The 19,342-nt window shown below is 43.0% G+C and overlaps 1 protein-coding gene across 6 annotated transcripts in view; it reads left to right on the forward strand.

Annotated features, from left to right (window-relative positions):
• Positions 1-19,342, forward strand: part of TNRC18 (trinucleotide repeat containing 18) — a 968,701-nt gene that overhangs the window by 314,416 nt on the left and 634,943 nt on the right. For 5 of the 6 annotated variants that reach the window (XM_056534534.1, XM_056534539.1, XM_056534536.1 and 2 more), the window contains exon 8: positions 247-587. In XM_056534534.1, the coding sequence (XP_056390509.1) occupies positions 247-587 (341 nt within the window). The remainder of the gene's footprint in view (positions 1-246; positions 588-19,342) is intronic. The other variant, XM_056534535.1, reaches the window with a different exon arrangement.

Here is a 19,342-nt window from a genome sequence, read left to right on the forward strand (position 1 = left end):
ACAGGACTGTAGGAACATATCCCTCAGTGGGACATCACAAAATGTGCCTGTAAAATAAAAAATACTTCACTAAATTTGAAACTATGTAAACATAGCCTTAAAAGCACCTAAAATACTGCTTTAGAAATCTGTGACTTTGTGACAGTTCATTCAGATTTAATAAAAAAAAAAAAAAAGTGTTTAGCATATGTATATTCATTAATATGTATTGTATGTGTATTTACATTCTGTTTTTGTACTTTTCAGCAGAAATACTTGATCGGACTCCTCTCTGGCCTACTATGTATTCATCAGCACATAATTCAATTCAGCATGCACATCAGCTTCAACTTTTCTCTCAACAACATCTTATGCGACAACACGAACTGTACATGTTACTGCAGCAACAAGCATCACATTCTATAGATGTACATAGGGGTGCACATCTGGATATCGAGTCACACAGAAATGAACAACCAAATGTTCTAGATTTACAAAGAAATGTTGACATCTTAGAACTACAGAGAACTGCACAATTGGAAGCTAAGAATTTTGAAAGGAAACCCCAACATAATTCTCCAGAATGTCACAGACATGAACAATTTACAGTAAGTCATTTAGTATTTATTTCACTAGTTCGTCCTCTTTCTATTTTATTTACTGAAAGGATTACTTGCTTTTCCCAAGCTCCTTTTTCCTTTTTTTATTTTTTTATAGTTTATTTTATATATTTTACAAATTGTGATTATAAAAGATTATACATCTAACACATAAGAACAAAACATCCGGTTACATCTCACCCCACCCGCCTATTTCCCACCCTTTATCACCTTCCTGACCCTTTCTTTACACTTCACTGTATATGCTTTTATAGAAAAAGAGGCCCCTGTGTGATGATCCAAGAATCCAAGAATAAAATGTGATTTAATTTTAAAGATGTTTTTTTGTCTCCAGTTTTTTTTTTTACTGACAATGTTTTTCTTTTTACAAATTTGTAATTAGCCTGTAGTCCCCCTCAAAACTAATAAAATCTTTTGTTCAAAAAATTGCTCCTAACTAATCACCTTCTAATCCAAAATTTGTGAGCCATAATTTGATAAAAATCAGAAAATTAGATTGACCCACAATTGAGTGAAAGGGAGGCTATTTGTGAGTGACAGACTTTTAAAGGAGAAGTATCATGCCCAAAAACCTATTCCCTATCAGGATAAGGGATAAGTTTTTAGACCGTGGAAGGTCTGACCACTGGGACACCCTGCGATCTCCTGGGGCCCCAGCTCTCTCTGGGAACGGAGGGTGGCCATCCCTGCATGAAGCGGCCGCTGACACGCCCCTTCCATATATTTCTATGGAAGAGCTGAAGATAGCCGAGCGGTTCTCCCATAGAGATATATGGAGGGAGCTTGACGGCTGCCGCTTGTGTGGAGATCGACACCATCCTCATTCCCGGAGAGAGCTGGGGGTTCTAGCAGTCGGACCACCCCATGATCTAAAACGTATCTACTATCCCGCGGGTAAGAGGATAAGTTTTTGGGCATTATATATCTCCTTTTAAATTTCTTCCATGCTTTGTTTAATCGTAAATTTATAGGCAGTTTCTTCAAATCACAGTGAGACATTATTCCTAACTCTAATAACTATCAGTAGCCGGATACTCAAAGCTATAGACGAAGAGCAGTAATCAGCCATCATTATCCCTTTAGACAAAGTGATCAATACTGATCTGTCGGGATAATAACTCATTTATGAATTATGAATGATTCATTATGGTCAACAAAAATATAAAAAATATTATGGCGATTCTGAATTGCCAAAAATATACAAACAATGCAAATCACCATATCTGGGCCCGACTATTTTCCCACATATGAGTTCTATGAAGTAGTGGTAGAAGAAAGTTATAAAAATGATTGCAGGTTTATTGGTTACAATTAATTAACATAAGAGTAATATTAACAGACCATGATAAAAATGAAGAGATATAAAAAATTATTATACATTAACCACTTTAAGGACGGACCCATTTTTTACCTTAACCCCTTAAGGACATAGGGCGTATCCATACGCCTCCGTTTCCGAGTCCTTAAGGACCGAGGGCGTATGGATACGCCCTGAGCATTTCCGACCCCCACCGCTAGCCGGAGGGGAGCCGGAGCCGGATGCCTGCTGAAATCGTTCAGCAGGCATCCCGGCATATCGCCCAGGGGGGTCATTATGTCCCCCCATGTCGGCGATTGCCGCAGATCGCTGGACAATTCAGTCCAGCGATCTGCGGCGGATTCCGGGTCAATCGGGTCTCCAGTGACCCGATGACCCGGAATTACTGGCTGATCGGGGCCGTCAGAGACGGCCCCGAACAGCCAGAGCCAGCAGGGGTGAGGTGGCACTGGTGCCACCTCACGATCGCCCTGATTCGTCGGCCGGATTACCGGCCGACCAATCAGGGCGCCTGCTGCGGGTGTCACTCCCGCACCCGCTCCGCCCCTCTTCCTGAGGACGTGAGCGGGTGCGGGCAGAAGACCCCGGATGCTGGGGACCCCGATCCCCGGCGTCCCTGTTGGGATCGGGGGCCCCAGGAGCGACGGGCGGCGGCGAGGGACAGTCCTGCAGTGTGGATCGTTGGAGGTGAGTGACAGCCTCCTGCTGTTGCTTAGCAACAGCTCCCAGCATGCAACAAGGGCATGCTGGGAGCTGTAGTTATGCAACAGCAGGAGGCAGACCACCACAACTCCCAGCATGCCCTTATGGGCATGCTGGGACTTGTAGTTTTGCAACAGCTGGAGGCACATGCTTTCTATGGAAAAGTGTACCTTCAGCTGTTGTGTAACTACAACTCCCAGCTTGCACAATCAGCTAAAGTGCATGCTGGGAGTTGTAGTGGTGTATCTGGTGGTTGCATAACTACAACTCCCAGCATGCCCGTTGGCTGTCGGTGACTGCTGAGAGTTGTAGTTTTGCAACAGCTGAAGGCACACTGAGTGAAGTAGTAAACCAGTGTGTCTCCAGCTGTTGCATAACTACAATCCCCAGCATCCCCAGCCAATGTAGTATGCCTCCGGCTGTCGCATAACTACAAGACCCAGCATGCCCTTCCGCTGTCCGTACATGCTGGGGGTTGTAGCTTTTGCAACAGCTGAAGGCACACTGGTTGCAAAACACTGAGTTTGTTACCAAACTCGGTGTTTCACAACCTGTGTGTCTCCAGCTGTTGCAAAACTACAACTCCCAGCATGCACTGATAGACCGTACATGCTGGGAGTGGTAGTTTTGCAACAGCTGGATATTTCCCCCCCCCCCCCCCCCCCCCCCCAATGTGAACGTACAGGGTACACTCACATGGGCGGATGATTACAGTAAGTATCCGGCTGCAAGTTTGAGCTGCGGCAAATTTTCTGTCGCAGCTCAAACTGCCAGCGAGAAACTACTGTGAACCCCCGCCCGTGCGACTGTACCCTAAAAACACTACACTACACTAACACACAATAAAATAAAAAGTAAAAAACACTACATATACACATACCCCTACACAGCCCCCCTCCCCTCCCCAATAAAAATGAAAAACGTCTGGTACGCCACTGTTTCCAAAACGGAGCCTCCAGCTGTTGCAAAACTACTCCCAGTATTGCCAGATAGCCACTGACTGTCCAGGCATGCTGGGAGTTTTACAACAGCTGGAGGCCCCCTGTTAGGGGTATTCTACGCCAGTGATTCCCAATGTCCACCCCTATGCAATCCCTAATTTAGGCCTCAAATGCGCATGGCACTCTCACTTTGGAGCCCTGTCGTATTTCAAAGCAAAAGTTTAGGGCCACATATGGGGTATCACCATACTCGGGAGAAATTGGGCTTCAAATTTTGTGGGGTATTTTCTGCTATTACCCTTTTTAAAAATGTAAAATTTTTGGGGAAACAAGCATTTTAGGTAAAAAAAATATTTTTTTTTTACATATACAAAAGTGATGAAACACCTGTGGGGTATAAAGGTTCACTTAACCCCTTGTTACGTTCCCCGAGCGGTCTAGTTTCCAAAATAGTATGCCATGTGTTTTTTTTTTTTGCTGTCCTGGCACCATAGGGGCTTCCTAAATGCGGCATGCCCCCAGAGCAAAATTTGCTTTCAAAAAGCCAAATGTGACTCCTTCTCTTCTGAGACCTGTAGTGCGCCAGCAGAGCACTTTTCACCCCCATATGGGGTGTTTTCTGAATCGGGAGAAATTGGGCTTCAAATTTTGGGGGGTGTTTTCTGCTATTACCCTTTTTAAAAATGTAAAAATTTTGGGAAACCAAGCATTTTAGGTAAAAAAAAAAATAATTCACATATGCAAAAGTCGTGAAACACCTGTAGGGTATTAAGGTTCACATTACCCCTTGTTACGTTCCCTGAGGGGTCTAGTTTCCAAAATGGTATGCCATGTGTGTTTTTTTGCTGTCCTGGCACCATAGGGGCTTCCTAAAGGTGACATGCCCCCCAAAAACCATTTGTCGCTCCTTCCCTTCTGAGCCCTCTACTGCGCCCGCCGAACAATTAACATAGACATAATGAGGTATGTGCTTACTCGAGAGAAATTGGGTTGGCAAAAATTCAAAAATTGGGTCTACAAGAACATGCGAGTGTAAAAAATGAAGATTTTGAATTTTCTCCTTCACTTTGCTGCTATTCCTGTGAAACACCTAAAGGGTTAATACACTTAGTGAATGTCATTTTGAATACTTTGGGGGGGTGTAGTTTTTATAATGGGGTCATTTATGGGGTATTTCTAATATGAAGACCCTTCAAATCCACTTCAAACCTGAACTGGTCCATGAAAAATAGCGAGTTTGAAAATTTTGTGAAAAATTTCAAAATTGCTGCTGAACCTCTGGTGTCTTCCAAAAGTAAAAACTCATAAATTTTATGATGCAAACATAAAGTAGACATATTGTATATGTGAACCCAAAAAAAAATATATTTTGAATATCCATTTTTCTTACAAGCAGAGAGCTTCAAAGTTAGAAAAATGCAAAATTTTCATTTTTTTCATCAAACAAATTTGTAAATTACTTCTATTAAAAAATCCTAATCCTTCCTGTACTTATTAGCTGCTGAATACTACAGCAGAAATCCTTTTCTTTTTGAAACACAGTGCTATCTGCTTACATCATGAGCACAGTGCTCTCTGCTGACGTCTCTGTGCATTTTAGGAACTGTCCAGAACAGCATATGTTTGCTATGGGGATTTCCTTTTACACTGGCAGTTCCTAAAATGGACAGAGATGTCAGCAGAGAGCACTGTGCTCATGATGTCAGCAGACAGCTCTGTGTTTCAAACGGAAAAGAATTTCCACTGTAGTATTCAGCAGCTAATAAGTACAGGAAGGATTAAGATTTTTTAATAGAAGTAATTTACAAATCTGTTTAACTTTCTGGCACCAGTTGATTTAAAAAAAAATAGTTTTTCACCGGAGTACCCCTTTAACCCCTTAACCCCTTCAGGACGGAGCCCATTTTGGCCTTAAGGACCCGAGCGTTTTTTGCACATCTGACCACTGTCACTTTAAACATTAATAACTCTGGAATGCTTTTAGTTATCATTCTGATTCCGAGATTGTTTTTTCGTGACATATTCTACTTTAACATAGTGGTAAATTTTTGTCGATACTTGCATCCTTTCTTGGTGAAAAATCCGTAAATTTGATGAAAAATTTGAAAATTTAGCATTTTTCTAACTTTGAAGCTCTCTGCTTGTAAGGAAAATGGATATTACAAATACATTTTTTTTTGGTTCACATATACAATATGTCTACTTTATGTTTGCATCATAAAATTGACGTGTTTTTACTTTTGGAAGACACCAGAGCTTCAACGGTCAGCAGCAATTTTCCGATTTTTCACAAAATTTTCAAACTCAGTATTTTTCAGGGACCAGTTCAGGTTTGAAGTGGATTTGAAGGGTCTTCATATTAGAAATACCCCATAAATGACCCCATTATAAAAACTACACCCCCCAAAGTATTCAAAATGACATTCAGTCAGCATTTTAACCCTTTAGGTGTTTCACACGAATAGCAGCAAAGTGAAGGAGAAAATTCACAATCTTCATTTTTTACACTCACATGTTCTTGTAGACCCAATTTTTGAATTTTTACAAGGGGTAAAAGGACAAAATTTTTACTTGTATTTGTAGCCCAATTTCTCTCGAGTAAGCACATACCTCATATGTCTATGTAAAGTGTTCGGCGGGCGCAGTAGAGGGCTCAGAAGGGAAGGAGCGACAAGGGGATTTTGCAGAGTACGTTTTTCTGAAATGGTTTTTGGGGGGCATGTTACCTTTAGGAAGCCCTTATGGTGCCAGAACAGCAAAAAAAAACCACATGGCATACCATTTTGGAAACTAGACCCCTCGGGGAATGTAACATGGGATAAAGTGAACCTTAATACCCCACAGGTGTTTCACGACTTTTGCAAATGTAAAAAAATAAAAAATAATTTTACCTAAAATTCTTGTTTTCCCAAAATTTTTTTATTTTTAAAAAGGGTAATAGCAGAAAATACCCCTAAAAATTTGAAGCCCAATTTCTCCCGATTCAGAAAACACCCCATATGGGGGTGAAAAGTGCTCTGCTGGCGCACTACAAGTCTCAGAAGAGAAGGAGTCACATTTGGCTTTTTGAACGCAAATTTTTCTCTGGGGGCATGCCGCATTTAGGAAGCCCCTATGGTGCCAGGATAGCAAAAAAACCCCCACATGGCATACCATTTTGGAAACTAGACCCCTCGGGGAACGTAACAAGTGGTTAAGTGAACCTTTATACCCCACAGGTGTTTCACGACTTTTGCATATGTAAAAAAAAAAATTTTTTTTTACCTAAAATGCTTGTTTTCCCAAAAATTTTACATTTTTAAAAAGGGTAAAAGCAGAAAATACCCCCCAAAATTTGTAACACAATTTCTCCCGAGTACGGCGATACCCCATATGTGACCCTAAACTGTTGCCTTGAAATACAACAGGGCTCCAAAGTGAGAGCGCCATGCGCATTTGAGGCCTAAATTAGGGATTGCATAGGGGTGGACATAGGGGTATTCTACGCCAGTGATTCCCAAACAGGGTGCCTCCAGCTGTTGCAAAACTCCCAGCATGCCTGGACAGTCAACGGCTGTCCGACAATACTGGGAGTTGTTTTGCAACAGCTGGAGGCTCCGTTCTGGAAACAGTGGCGTACCAGACGTTTTTAATTTTTATTGGGGAGGGGAGGGGGGCTGTGTAGGGGTATGTGTATATGTAGTGTTTTTTACTTTTTATTTTATTTTTTGTGGTAGTGTAGTGTTTTTAGGGTGCAGTCGCACGGGCGGGGGTTCACAGTAGTTTCTCGCTGGCAATTTGAGCTGCAGCAGAAAGTTTGCGGCAGCTCAAATTTGCAGCCAGATACTTACTGTAATCCTCCGCCCATGTGAGTGTACCCTGTACGTTCACATTGGGGGGGGGGACATCCAGCTGTTGCATAACTACAACTCCCAGCATGCCCGTTGGCTGTCGGTGACTGCTGAGAGTTGCAGTTTTGCAACAACTGTAGGCACACTGGTTATGTATCACTGAGTTTGTGACCTAACTCAGTGTTTCACAACCAGTGTGCCTCCAGCTGTTGCAAAACTACAACTCCCAGCATGTACGATGCATGGTGTACGGTGACTGCTGAGAGTTGTAGTTTGCAACAGCTGGAGGCACACCGGTCGTGAAACACTGAGTTAGGTAAAAAAAAACTGAGTTTCACAACCAGTGTGCCTTCAGCTGTTGCAAAACTACAACTCTCAGCAGTCACCGACAGCCAACGGGCATGCTGGGAGTTGTAGTTATGCAACCAGCAGATGCACCACTACAACTCCCAGCATGCACTTAAGCTGTTTGTGCAAGCTGGGAGTTGTAGTTACACAACAGCTGAAGGTACACTTTTCCATAGAAAAAATGTGCCTGCAGCTGTTGCAAAACCATAAGTCCCAGCATGCCCATAAGGGAATGCTGGGAGTTGTGGTGGTCTGCCTCCTGCTGTTGCATAACTACAGCTCCCAGCATGCCCTTTTTGCATGCTGGGAGCTGTTGCTAAGCAACAGCAGGAGGCTGTCACTCACCTCCAACGATCCAGACGCTGCAGGTCAGTCCCTCGTCGTCTCCGCCGCCGCAGCTGCTCCTGGGGCCCCGATCCCAACAGGGGCGCCGGGGATCGGGGTCCCCAGCACCCGGGGTGCACGTCCCGCACCCGCTCACGTCCTCCAGAAGAGGGGCGGAGCGGGTGCGGGAGTGACACCCGCAGCAGGCGCCCTGATTGGTCGGCCGGTAATCCGGCCGACGAATCAGGGCGATCGTGAGGTGGCACCAGTGCCACCTCACCCCTGCAGGCTCTGGCTGTTCGGGGCAGTCAGAGACGGCCCCGAACAGCCAGTAATTCCGGGTCACCGGGTCACTGGAGACCCGATTGACCCGGAATCGCCGCAGATCGCTGGACTGAATTGTCCAGCGATCTGCGGCGATCGCCGACATGGGGGGGCATAATGACCCCCCTGGGCGATATGCCGGGATGCCTGCTGAACGATTTCAGCAGGCATCCGGCTCCGGTCCCCAACCGGCTAGCGGTGGTGGCCGGAATTCCCACGGGCGTATGGATACGCCCTCGGGCCTTAAGGACTCGGGATTCAGGGCGTATCCATACTCCCTATGTCCTGAAGAGGTTAAGGACTAGGCCATTTTACACCTCAGGACCAGAGCGTTTTTTGCACATCTGACCACTGTCACTTTAAACATTAATAACTCTGGAATGCTTTTAGTTATCATTTTGATTCCGAGATTGTTTTTTCGTGACATATTCTACTTTAACATAGTGATAACATTTTATGGTAACTTGCATCCTTTCTTGGTGAAAAATCCCCAAATTTGTGGAAAAAATTGAAAATTTTGTATTTTTCTAACTTTGAAGCTCTCTGCTTGTAAGGTATATGGATATTCCAAATAAAAAAAAAAATTAATCACATTTCCAATATGTCTACTTTATGTTTGCATCATAAAATTGGCATGTTTTTACTTTTGGAAGACACCAGAGGGCTTCAAAGTTCAGCAGCAATTTTCCAATTTTTCACAAAATTTTTAAACTCACTATTTTTCAGGGACCAGTTCAGGTTTGAAGTGGATTTGAAGGGTCTTCATATTAGAAATACCCCACAAATTACCACATTATAAAAACTGCACTCCCCAAAGTATTCAAAATGACATTCAGTCAGCGTTTTAACCCTTTAGGTGTTTCACAGGAATAGCAGCAAAGTGAAGGAGAAAATTCACAATCTTCATTTTTTACACTCGCATGTTCTTGTAGACCCAATTTTTGAATTTTTACAAGGGGTAAAAGAAAATGTATTCTTATATTTGTAGCCCAATTTCTCTCGAGTAAGCACATACCTCATATGTCTATGTAAAGTGTTCGGCGGGCGCAGTAGAGGGCTCAGAAGCGAAGGAGCGACAAGGGGATTTTGGAGAGTACGTTTTTCTGAAAAGGTTTTTGGGGGGCATGTCGCATTTAGGAAGTCCCTATGGGGCCAGAACAGCAAAAAACAACAACATGGCATACCATTTTGGAAACTAGACCCCTTGAGGAACGTAACAAGGAATAAAGTGAGCCTTAATACCCCACAGGGGTTTCACGACTTTTGCAAATGTAAAAAAAAAGAAAAAAATTTTCACTAAAATGTGTGTATCCCCCCCAAATTTCACATTTTTGTAAGGGTTAATAGCAGAAAATACCCCCCAAAATTTGTAACCCCATCTCTTCTGAGTATGGAGGTACCCCATAAGTTGACCTGAAGTGCACTATGGGCGAACTACAATGCTCAGAAGAGAAGGAGTCATATTTGGCTTTTTGAGAGCAAATTTTGCTCGGGGGGCATGTCGCATTTAGGGAGCCCCTATGGTGCCAGAACAGCAAAAAAAAAAAAACCCACATGGCATACCATTTTGGAAACTAGACCCCTTGAGGAACGTAACAAGGAATAAAGTGAGCCTTAATACCCCACAGGGGTTTCACGACTTTTGCAAATGTAAAAAAAAAGAAAAAAATTTTCACTAAAATGTGTGTATCCCCCCAAATTTCACATTTTTGTAAGGGTTAATAGCAGAAAATACCCCCCAAAATTTGTAACCCCATCTCTTCTGAGTATGGAAGTACCCCATAAGTGGACGTCAAATGCACTACGTGAGCGCTACAATGCTCAGAAGAGAAGGAGTCACATTTGCAAATATTGCTGAAATGGGGGGGACATGTCGCATTTAGGAAGCCCCTATGGTGCCAGGACAGCAAAAAATTAACACATGGCATACTATTTTGGAAACTGCACCCCTCAAGGAACATAACAAGGGGTACAGAGAGCCTTAACACCCCACAGGTGTTTGATAAATATTCATGAGGTGGGATGTGAAAATGAAAAATTAGATTTTTTTTACACAAAAATGCTAGGGTTACCCCAAATTTTTCATTTGCACAAGTGGGAAAAGGAGAAAATGTCATTGTAAATGTGTAGATACATTTCTTTGGAGTAAGTACATACCTCAAGTCTGGGCGTAAACAGCATGCACACTGGTCTCAGAGGTGCCGGAGATCAGTCAGTCCTTGAGCTTTGGCTTTCTCCTATGGAGCCAGAACAGTGGGACCCCCCCTCAAGGGGCATTACATGGGGTAAATAACTGGGGTACACTAAGTAACTAAAATGGGGTACAGTGGGACATAAAATAATAAAACAGATTATGTTCCCAGAATGATGACCCAGAGCACAGCCAAAACAAAAAAATATGCCCGCCCCAAACCCTATACTCTGAATCATCATTCTGGAATGTGATATGTGTGGCCGTCCCTAACTTGTTGCCTCAAATGCGCACCCCGCTCAGGTGGAGAGAGCGCTGCGCATTTGAGGCAACATAAAAAGTCCCCGATGATAGTGACTCAGTGACCCATGACCCATTTTTTTATAAAAAATACCCCCAGAGGTCCTATCAGTTTTTTTTTTTTTTTTTTTGGATTAAATATTTTTTTGGGCAATTTTGTGGTTTATGGGGTTAAAACTTGGAATGTACTCTGGACTTGGTACATTTGGGTCAAATTGTGGAAAATTAAAATGAAGAGGGAAAATTTAGAACTCCATGGAAGTGTGATACTCCCTGAAGCAATCCTTAATGCAGAGGCCCGTATTATCTGGGCAAGTGTCACATTGAGTGGTGGTGTCCTTCCGTATCCCCCTCTTGTAACACACTCTGCATCTTTTCTGGGCTCGTCCCTTCTTTCCAGTTTTGGGGGACCTCACCAGGAAAGTGTTGGCCTGGGACGATCCTGGCACCTATTACTTCAGTTCCTTGGGAAGTCCGGCCTGCTCTTTCCCGGTCGCCAAAGATCAGGACCTTTAGGACTTCTTCTTGGAACTGGAGGAATGTCCCTGTGTTGCCTGCGTACTGGGACAGTACAAAAGAGTTGTACATGGCAACCTGTACCATGTAGACCGCAACTTTCTTGTACCATACCCGTGTTTTCCGCATGGCGTTATATGGCTTGAGGACTTGATCAGAAAGATCAACTCCCCCCATATACCGATTGTAGTCCAGAATACAATCGTGCTTGAGGACCGGTGTTGTGGTACCTCGCACAGGGACAGGTGAGCTGCCGTTGCCATGAATAGTGGTCAGCATAAGGACATCCCTCTTATCCTTATACTTGACCAGCAACAGGTTTTCATGGGCAAGGGCACGGGACTCACCCTTGGGAATAGGTGTCTTAACAAAATTTAGAGGGAGGCCTCTCTGGTTTGTCTGGTCCCACAAGCGGACGTGGATCTGGCGGCAAGGGATGTGAAGAGAGGGATGCTGGTATAAAAGTTGTCCACGTACACGTGGTAACCCTTATCCAGCAATGGGTGCACAAGCTCCCAAACTATTTTCCCGCTAACACCCAGAGTGGGGGAACAATCTGGGGGTTCAATACACTCTGAATCTCGTCCCTCATACACTCTAAACTTGAGAGTGTACCCGGAGGTACTCTCACAAAGTTTATAAAGCTTCACGCCATACCGCGCCTGCTTCGAGGGAATATACTGGCGGAAGATGAGTCTCCCCTTAAAGCTGATAAGAGACTCATCAACCGAGAGCTCCCTGAGGGGTACATAGGCCTCCAAAAATTTGGCCCCTAAGTGATTGATGACCGGCCTCACTTTGTAAAGCCGGTCATAGGCGGGATCACCTCGGGGTGGACATGCCGCATTATCTGCATAATGCAGGTATTTCCAAATGGCCTCGAACCGCCTCCGTGTCATGACCATACTGTAAAGCGGGGTCTGGTAGAGGACGTCCCCGCTCCAGTACTGTCTGACACTTGGCTTTTTGACCAGGCCCATATGCAGCAAGAGGCCCTAAATGTCCTCATTTCTGCTGCATCAATGGCGCACCATTCATTGGACCTGGCCAAAAAAGAATCAGGGTGGTGGGCGATGAACTGCCTGGTGTACAGATTTGTCTGCTCCACCATGTGATAGACAAAACTGTCACTGAAAAAATAACTGAAATAGTCAATTTCAGTGAATCCAGAATTGTCAATCCGGATTCTGGAGTCGCCAACAAACTCCGGAACCCGTGGCTGAAAACCCTCTGGGGGTCTCCAGACAGGTTCACCGGAAGGGGGCTCCGGTAAACTTGTCTGGGGGGTTGGACTCCTAGTACGAGCGGCATCACCACTCGCACTAGTGCCGGCCACTGGGCCACTATCATGGGGGGTGCGTGGCCTCGCCTGGCGGCGTCTCCGCCGCCATGCAGGGGGCTCATCATCAGTACTAGATGATGAGGAGGACGATGAAGAACACAGAAATGTTGGATCTTCATCGTCCTCACTGACAGATTCGGAGTCGGAGGCAAGAAAAGCGTATGCCTCCGCTACCGGAAATGCCCGGCGAGCCATCGCCTTTTTTCTACGGTGGTGGGGGGGGGCGGTGGCGGGGGGGGGGAGGGTAGTGTGTGTGATTGGGGGGGGGGGGGTTGTGTGTGTGTGGGGGGGGGGTTATGTACTGTGTGTGTGTGCTTGGTGTATACTATATATAACGGTGTGTGATTAGAAATCACACACCGTTATATGGGGGGGGGGAAATGCTGAAGCCCAAAAAAAAATGGGGGGGCGCTAATGCAGCGCCCTGAACCCCTAATAGGCCCCGGGTCACACTGAAAAACTGCAGAAGACCCTTGGGGACCTATTAGGGGTCCGGGGGGGGGGGGGAATTTTTTTAAAACTTTTTTTAACTTTATTTTTTACTATTTACCCTACCTTTCCCTGGGCTGTATGCTTTCCCTGATCTATGGGGGGCTTCTTTTCTTCTCTGGGGGCTCCGATCTTGGCACAGGGGGGGTCCCGGTCTTCCTCCAGCAGCTCTGACCGCAGACTGAACTCAGCCAGCGGCGGGAGCTGCGGGAAGATGCTGTTAACCCCTCCCCTGCCGGCTGCTATTGGCTGGACGATCGTCCAGCCAATAGCAGCGATCCTGGGGGGGTGGCGAAATCGCCACCTCCCCATAGATACAGTGGGTGATAGGGGGTGTATCATACACCCCCGATCACCTTGTATCTCCGGGTCAGCGGGTCGCACGTGACCCGCATCGCCGGAATAGCCGCAAATCGCATGTGTGAATTCACATGCGATTTGCGGTGAACGCCGACATGGGGGGGGGGGGGGGCATTTGCACGGGATGCCTGCTGAATGATTTCAGCAAGCATCCCGGTCCGATTCCCGCCCGGCGCACAGCGGGGACCAGAACTGCCCATGACGTAAATGTACGTCCTTGGTCCTTAAGACCCAGGGTGTCGGGACGTACCGTTACGTCATGGGTCATGTAGGGGTTAATGACCAGGCTCATTTTATTTAAAATATGACATGTGTCTCTTAAAATGGTAATAACTTTAGAACGCTTTTTCTGAGCAGAGCGATTCTGATATTGTTTTTTTTGTGACATATTGTACTTTATATTAGTGGTGCATTTTTGTTGACACATGTAAAATTTTTTGTGAAAAACTGGAAAATTTCTGGTGTTTTTTATTTTATTTTATGGTGTACACTGTGCAGTAAATGTGATGTTATATTTATTCTGTGGGTCAAAACGATTATGGTGATACCCATTTTATATAGCTTTCTATGTTCTTTTTCCTTTTCTGAGCAAAATTCTTTTTCTGCCATTCATTTTCCAACAGCTGTAACTTTTTTATTTTTCGTCTGACGCCATTGAGTAAGGGCTTACTTTTTGCGAGGGGAGCTGTACTTTTCGTTGGTATCATTTTTGCAATACGTGCAATTTTGTATCAAAATTTGCCAATTTTGCGCTTTTTTGTTGTTGATTTTACAGCGTTCGGTGTTGTGTGGCATAATTTACATTATAGTTTTATAGTACACGTCATTACGGGCGTGGCAATACCTATTATGTATATGATTTATGTTTTTGATCTTTTTTGGTGATAATACAGGGCTTTTATTGGGAAAGGGACATTTTTTATTTTTTTTTACACTTCATACTTTTATTTAAGAACTTTTTATTTTATTTTATTTCTTACACTTTTTACAGGTTATACTATGCTGCAATACATTTGTACTGCAGCACAGTATGACCCGATCAGCTGCACACAGGACAGCCTGTGCGATCCAGCCTGTGGCTGGATCTCACAGGCTTCCATAGCAGGCAGACAGGAGATCATGATCTGACCTCCTGCTGCCATAGCAACAAACAGTGACCCGCGGTCGTATTATGCCGCCGCCATTGGTGAAAAGGGGGAGCATGCTTCCCCTGTCAACACCATAGATGCGTGATCAGGTTGATCACGGCATCTTTGGGGTTAACGCTGCCGGGACCGACGCGATCGCGGCCCCCAGCAGCTGTTGAGGGACTCCGGCTGTGATAGACAGCCGGGTCCTGCTGCCGATCTCTTGCACTGCCAGCAGACTTATGCATACATCCCAGCGCGAGAACGTGTCGGGTGCTGGGACGTATGCATACGTCCTATAGCGGGAAGGGGTTAATAAATTTGGTTAGTAACATCAACCTTAGTCACAGAAGTCTGTTAGCTCAGATATCATATCGGAATTACTTTGCAAAGAGAATCTAGCATCAATTGATATCGAATGGGCATCGCCTCCCAGTTCTAGCAACAACTATCTCTGCTGGTAAGATATAGTTCCAACTATAATTTGTAGTACGCTACTAATTAGAAAGACTTAAATTAAGTTTCTTTATGGTAATTATTTTATCATGTGGTGGAGCAGAGAAAGATCCATAGACTATACTATATGCAATATGTCTTTGCATTGAGCCCCATAAGATGTGCCCCATTCTGCATTAGAAGAGGGTGTGGCTAATAAACTACTATTACCATCTCATCATGGAGAGTATATAAAGCCAGGTCTACTCATCTTCATGATATAATTCCATCCACATTAAAAAGAAGGTAATTTAATCAAATAAGAAACCTGTGTATATTACCAAGAGTATGCATAGTTGTACTTCTGGATAATGGAAATATGGCTGCCTGGGGTCCATGGAAATGCCTGTAGTCCTAACCGGTCATGAGAAAAGAGATGTATTATGGTCTCTCCCCCTGACTTCATGGCTCCGCCCCTTCAGGTAGCCTCTAGGAACGTCTGTGACGAGGATCTGTGATGCTTCCTTTTGCGATGCTCTCTTTTTTTTATGCTTCCCTCTGTCTCACTTTCTAATGTTTTTAGCTTATTCTTTATTTACTATATCTACCATTATATAATATCCTTGTCCATCTAACTTACGATAATAATATTCCTGAATTAATCTTTCAGGCAACTCAAATATATGACTGGACATCACAAACATTTAACTACATATCTATATACATAATGGGGGACATGTATCAAAGATTTTACCCCTGTTTAGTGTGTATTTTTTTGCGCAAAATTTTGCGCAAGCTCTTTTTTTTCCGCATTTTTTGGCGCACATTTTGGTAGAGCATGTCCTCCACATGTGGCTGAATCAGGGTACCTTGGAGTGACATCTATAGTACACATGGATTTATTAACTGCGTACTTTTCCTTTACACCAAATATTTTGCCGCAAGAGCTGTTTTTTTTGCGCAAATATAAGCCATCTTGGACTTAACGTAGCAAGATGCTCTAAATCATCGATTCTATTTTCCAAAGAGTGGATTTAGGGGATTACTATATTTACCCCCAATTTATGAAGCTCATTGCACTTGATTGATAAATTTAGCTCTTCTGCACATAATTTAGAATTCGGGAAAAGGGGTAAAATGCTTCTACACAAATAATGATACATGTCCCCCAATGGGTATAGTCCCTTACAGTGCCATAACAATCTATCAGCGCTATATTTATATATATATATATATATATATATATATATATATATATTTTTTTTTTTTTTATATATATATATATATATATATATATATACATTATTACTGTTATAATATGACAATACAGCATATCAATGCTACATTGATCAAATTATAAGATATAGATATGTATATACTGTGTATATATACATTGATATAGGAATGGTTTTATGAAGATCATTATCAACCTTTATTTCACCTTTTGCTGAATTTACACATTCCATTGGTGTTGAGCCTCTCAGGGGCAATGGGGACCAATATAATCTCCTTGTATCTCCTCTGGGTTAGTAAATGTACCTTATTGTGTTTAACCCCTTAAGGACCAAGCCCATTTTCACCTTAAGAACCATGCCAATTTTATTTTAGCATTTTCGTTTTTTCCTCCTCGCCTTCTAAAATCCATAACTCTTTTATATTTCCATCTACAGACCCATATAAGGGCTTTTTTTTTTGACCAATTGCACTTTGTAATGAAACCTCTCACTTTACCATCAAATGTATGGCGAACCCACAATTTTGCACATTTTGGAGGGTTTCGTTTTCACACTGTACAATTTACACTAAAAATGAAATGTGTTTTTTATTCTGTGGGTCAATACGATTAAAATTATACCCATGGCTAGATACTTTAATATTTTTGTACCGCTTAAAAAAAAATCTAAAGCTTTTTGTACAAAATCAGTAATCTTAAATCGCCCTATTTTGACCACCTATAACTTTTTAATTTTTCCATATATAGGGCGGTATGAGGGCTCATTTTTTGCACCGTCATCTGTACTTTTTAATCGATACAACATTTGCATATATAAAACTTTTATATCATTTTTTATAAAACAATTTTTAAATAAAATGTGACACAAAAGCTGCATTTTCTGACTTTCTTAAATTTTTTTACGTTTACGCCGTTCACCGTATGGGATCATTAACATTATATTTTGATAGTTTGGACATTTATGCATGCCGTGATACCTAATATGTTAATTTTTTTTTTATTACGCTTTTTTGGGGTAAAATGGGAAAAACTGACAATTTTCATTTTTATTGGGGGAGGGGTTTTTTCACTTTTTTTTTTTAAACTTTTTTTATTTTTACATTTCTCAACCTTTTTTTTTTACACTTTTTATGTCCCCATAGGGGACTATCTATAGCAATCATTTGATTGCTAATACTGTTCAGTGCTATGCATAGGATATAGCACTGATCAGTATTATCGGCTATCTCCTGCTCTGGTCTGCTCGATCTCAGACCAGGGCAGCAGAATGCTGGGAGAGGGACGGAGGCAGGTGAGGGGACCTCCGTCTGCCATTACAGATGACCGGATCACCTCTGCAGCGCTGCGGGCAATCCGATAATCTATTTTATCATGCGCATTGCCGCAGATGCCGTGATCTGTACAGATCACGGCATCTGAGGGGTTAATGGCGGACATCCGCGCGATCGTTGATGTCGGCCATTACCTGCCGTGTATGACGCGAGCACCGGTCCAATGCTCGCAGTCCTTCAAAGGACGTAAATGTAGTCCTGGTGCTTCAAGTACCGCCAAACCAGGACGTACATTTAAGTCTGTGGTCATTAAGGGGTTAATCCCATGCTAACGCAGTTAGGTTAAAATATCTTACAAGTATTTGTTAATTTCAAAACTGTCATTGTTTATGTAAAACTTTGTAAACAGACCATTGTCTGACCTGTTTGTCACCCCTTCAATCGTTAACTCAAATCTGACATGGCCTTTTCAACACAGCATGTTAGGGTCTGCTTTGGTAATTCATACAAAGATGGACGCTTATATACCATTTGAATCTCTCATTTGATAAAATCTTTTTTATTAGTACCAATATAGCCCGACAGATCAGGGCATCTAAAGCATTAAATAATGCATGGCAGTTAGCTAAGGGGGTTAATCGAACCCCTGCAACGTGATCGAGAAGATCCGATGAGCAACAATGGCAAAGAATGATCCCCCTTACCTGCCTCTGGCCACCGGATTGTCGATTCACTGATACAGCCTGGCCTAGTCAGATAGTATCAATGAAGCGCTGGTCACACTGCATAATGCCATGAAATAGACAAAACATTATACATTTAATGCAATCTAATTATTGCATATGAAGGTCCCATATAGGGACTTAAAAATTGTAAAATAAAAAAAGTATATCTCCCCCCCCCCCCCCCCCCCCCATCCAAAAGAAAATAGATAAAATAATAAACATATTTGGTATCCCAGCATGCAGAATTGTCTGGACTATTAAAATATAATGCTGATGATCCTGCACAGTAAACCACGTAAACATATCAAATTAGTGAGACACAGACCATGTGGTTTCTGCCTTGCACTGACCTGAGAGGGAGCTAGCCGGCAGTGACAGCAAGGGATGGGAAGAATGGCAAAGAATATCAAGTAGCAAGAGAAGACAGGGGCCACAAAGGCTATGCATATCAGGCAGGATAACTTACAGAGAACATATTGAGATAGTGTGGTGGCTTTGAAGCTTTCTTTATATGTGTATATATATATATAATTTCCCTGGAGCACCCCTTTATTACTTAAAGACACAGCCTATTTTGCCAATAAGGACCGAGCCAATTTCTTTTATTCTTCCATCCACAGACGCATATGAGAGCTTGTTTTTTTTTTTTGGGCGACCAAGTACTTTGTATTCACCCCTTTCAATTTATCCTAAAATGTATGGCGCAACAAAAAAATATTATTTTGTGGGGAAATTAAAAAGCAAATAATGCAGTTTTGCTACTTTTTTTTTTGCGCAGTGCACTATACAGTAAAACTGACATGTTTTCTTTATTCTGTGGGTCAATATAATTAAAATTATTCCCTTGTTTATGTAGTTTTTATCGGTACCACTGTGTATATGTGACTATTTGATCTCTTTATATTTAACTAGCTGAGTACCTGGTTGCCCTGTTTTTCCTTCCTAATCCTTGTTGGGGAGGAAAAT

Source organism: Hyla sarda, chromosome 8, assembly GCF_029499605.1.
Source record: "Hyla sarda isolate aHylSar1 chromosome 8, aHylSar1.hap1, whole genome shotgun sequence".
Lineage (NCBI taxonomy): Eukaryota > Metazoa > Chordata > Amphibia > Anura > Hylidae > Hyla > Hyla sarda.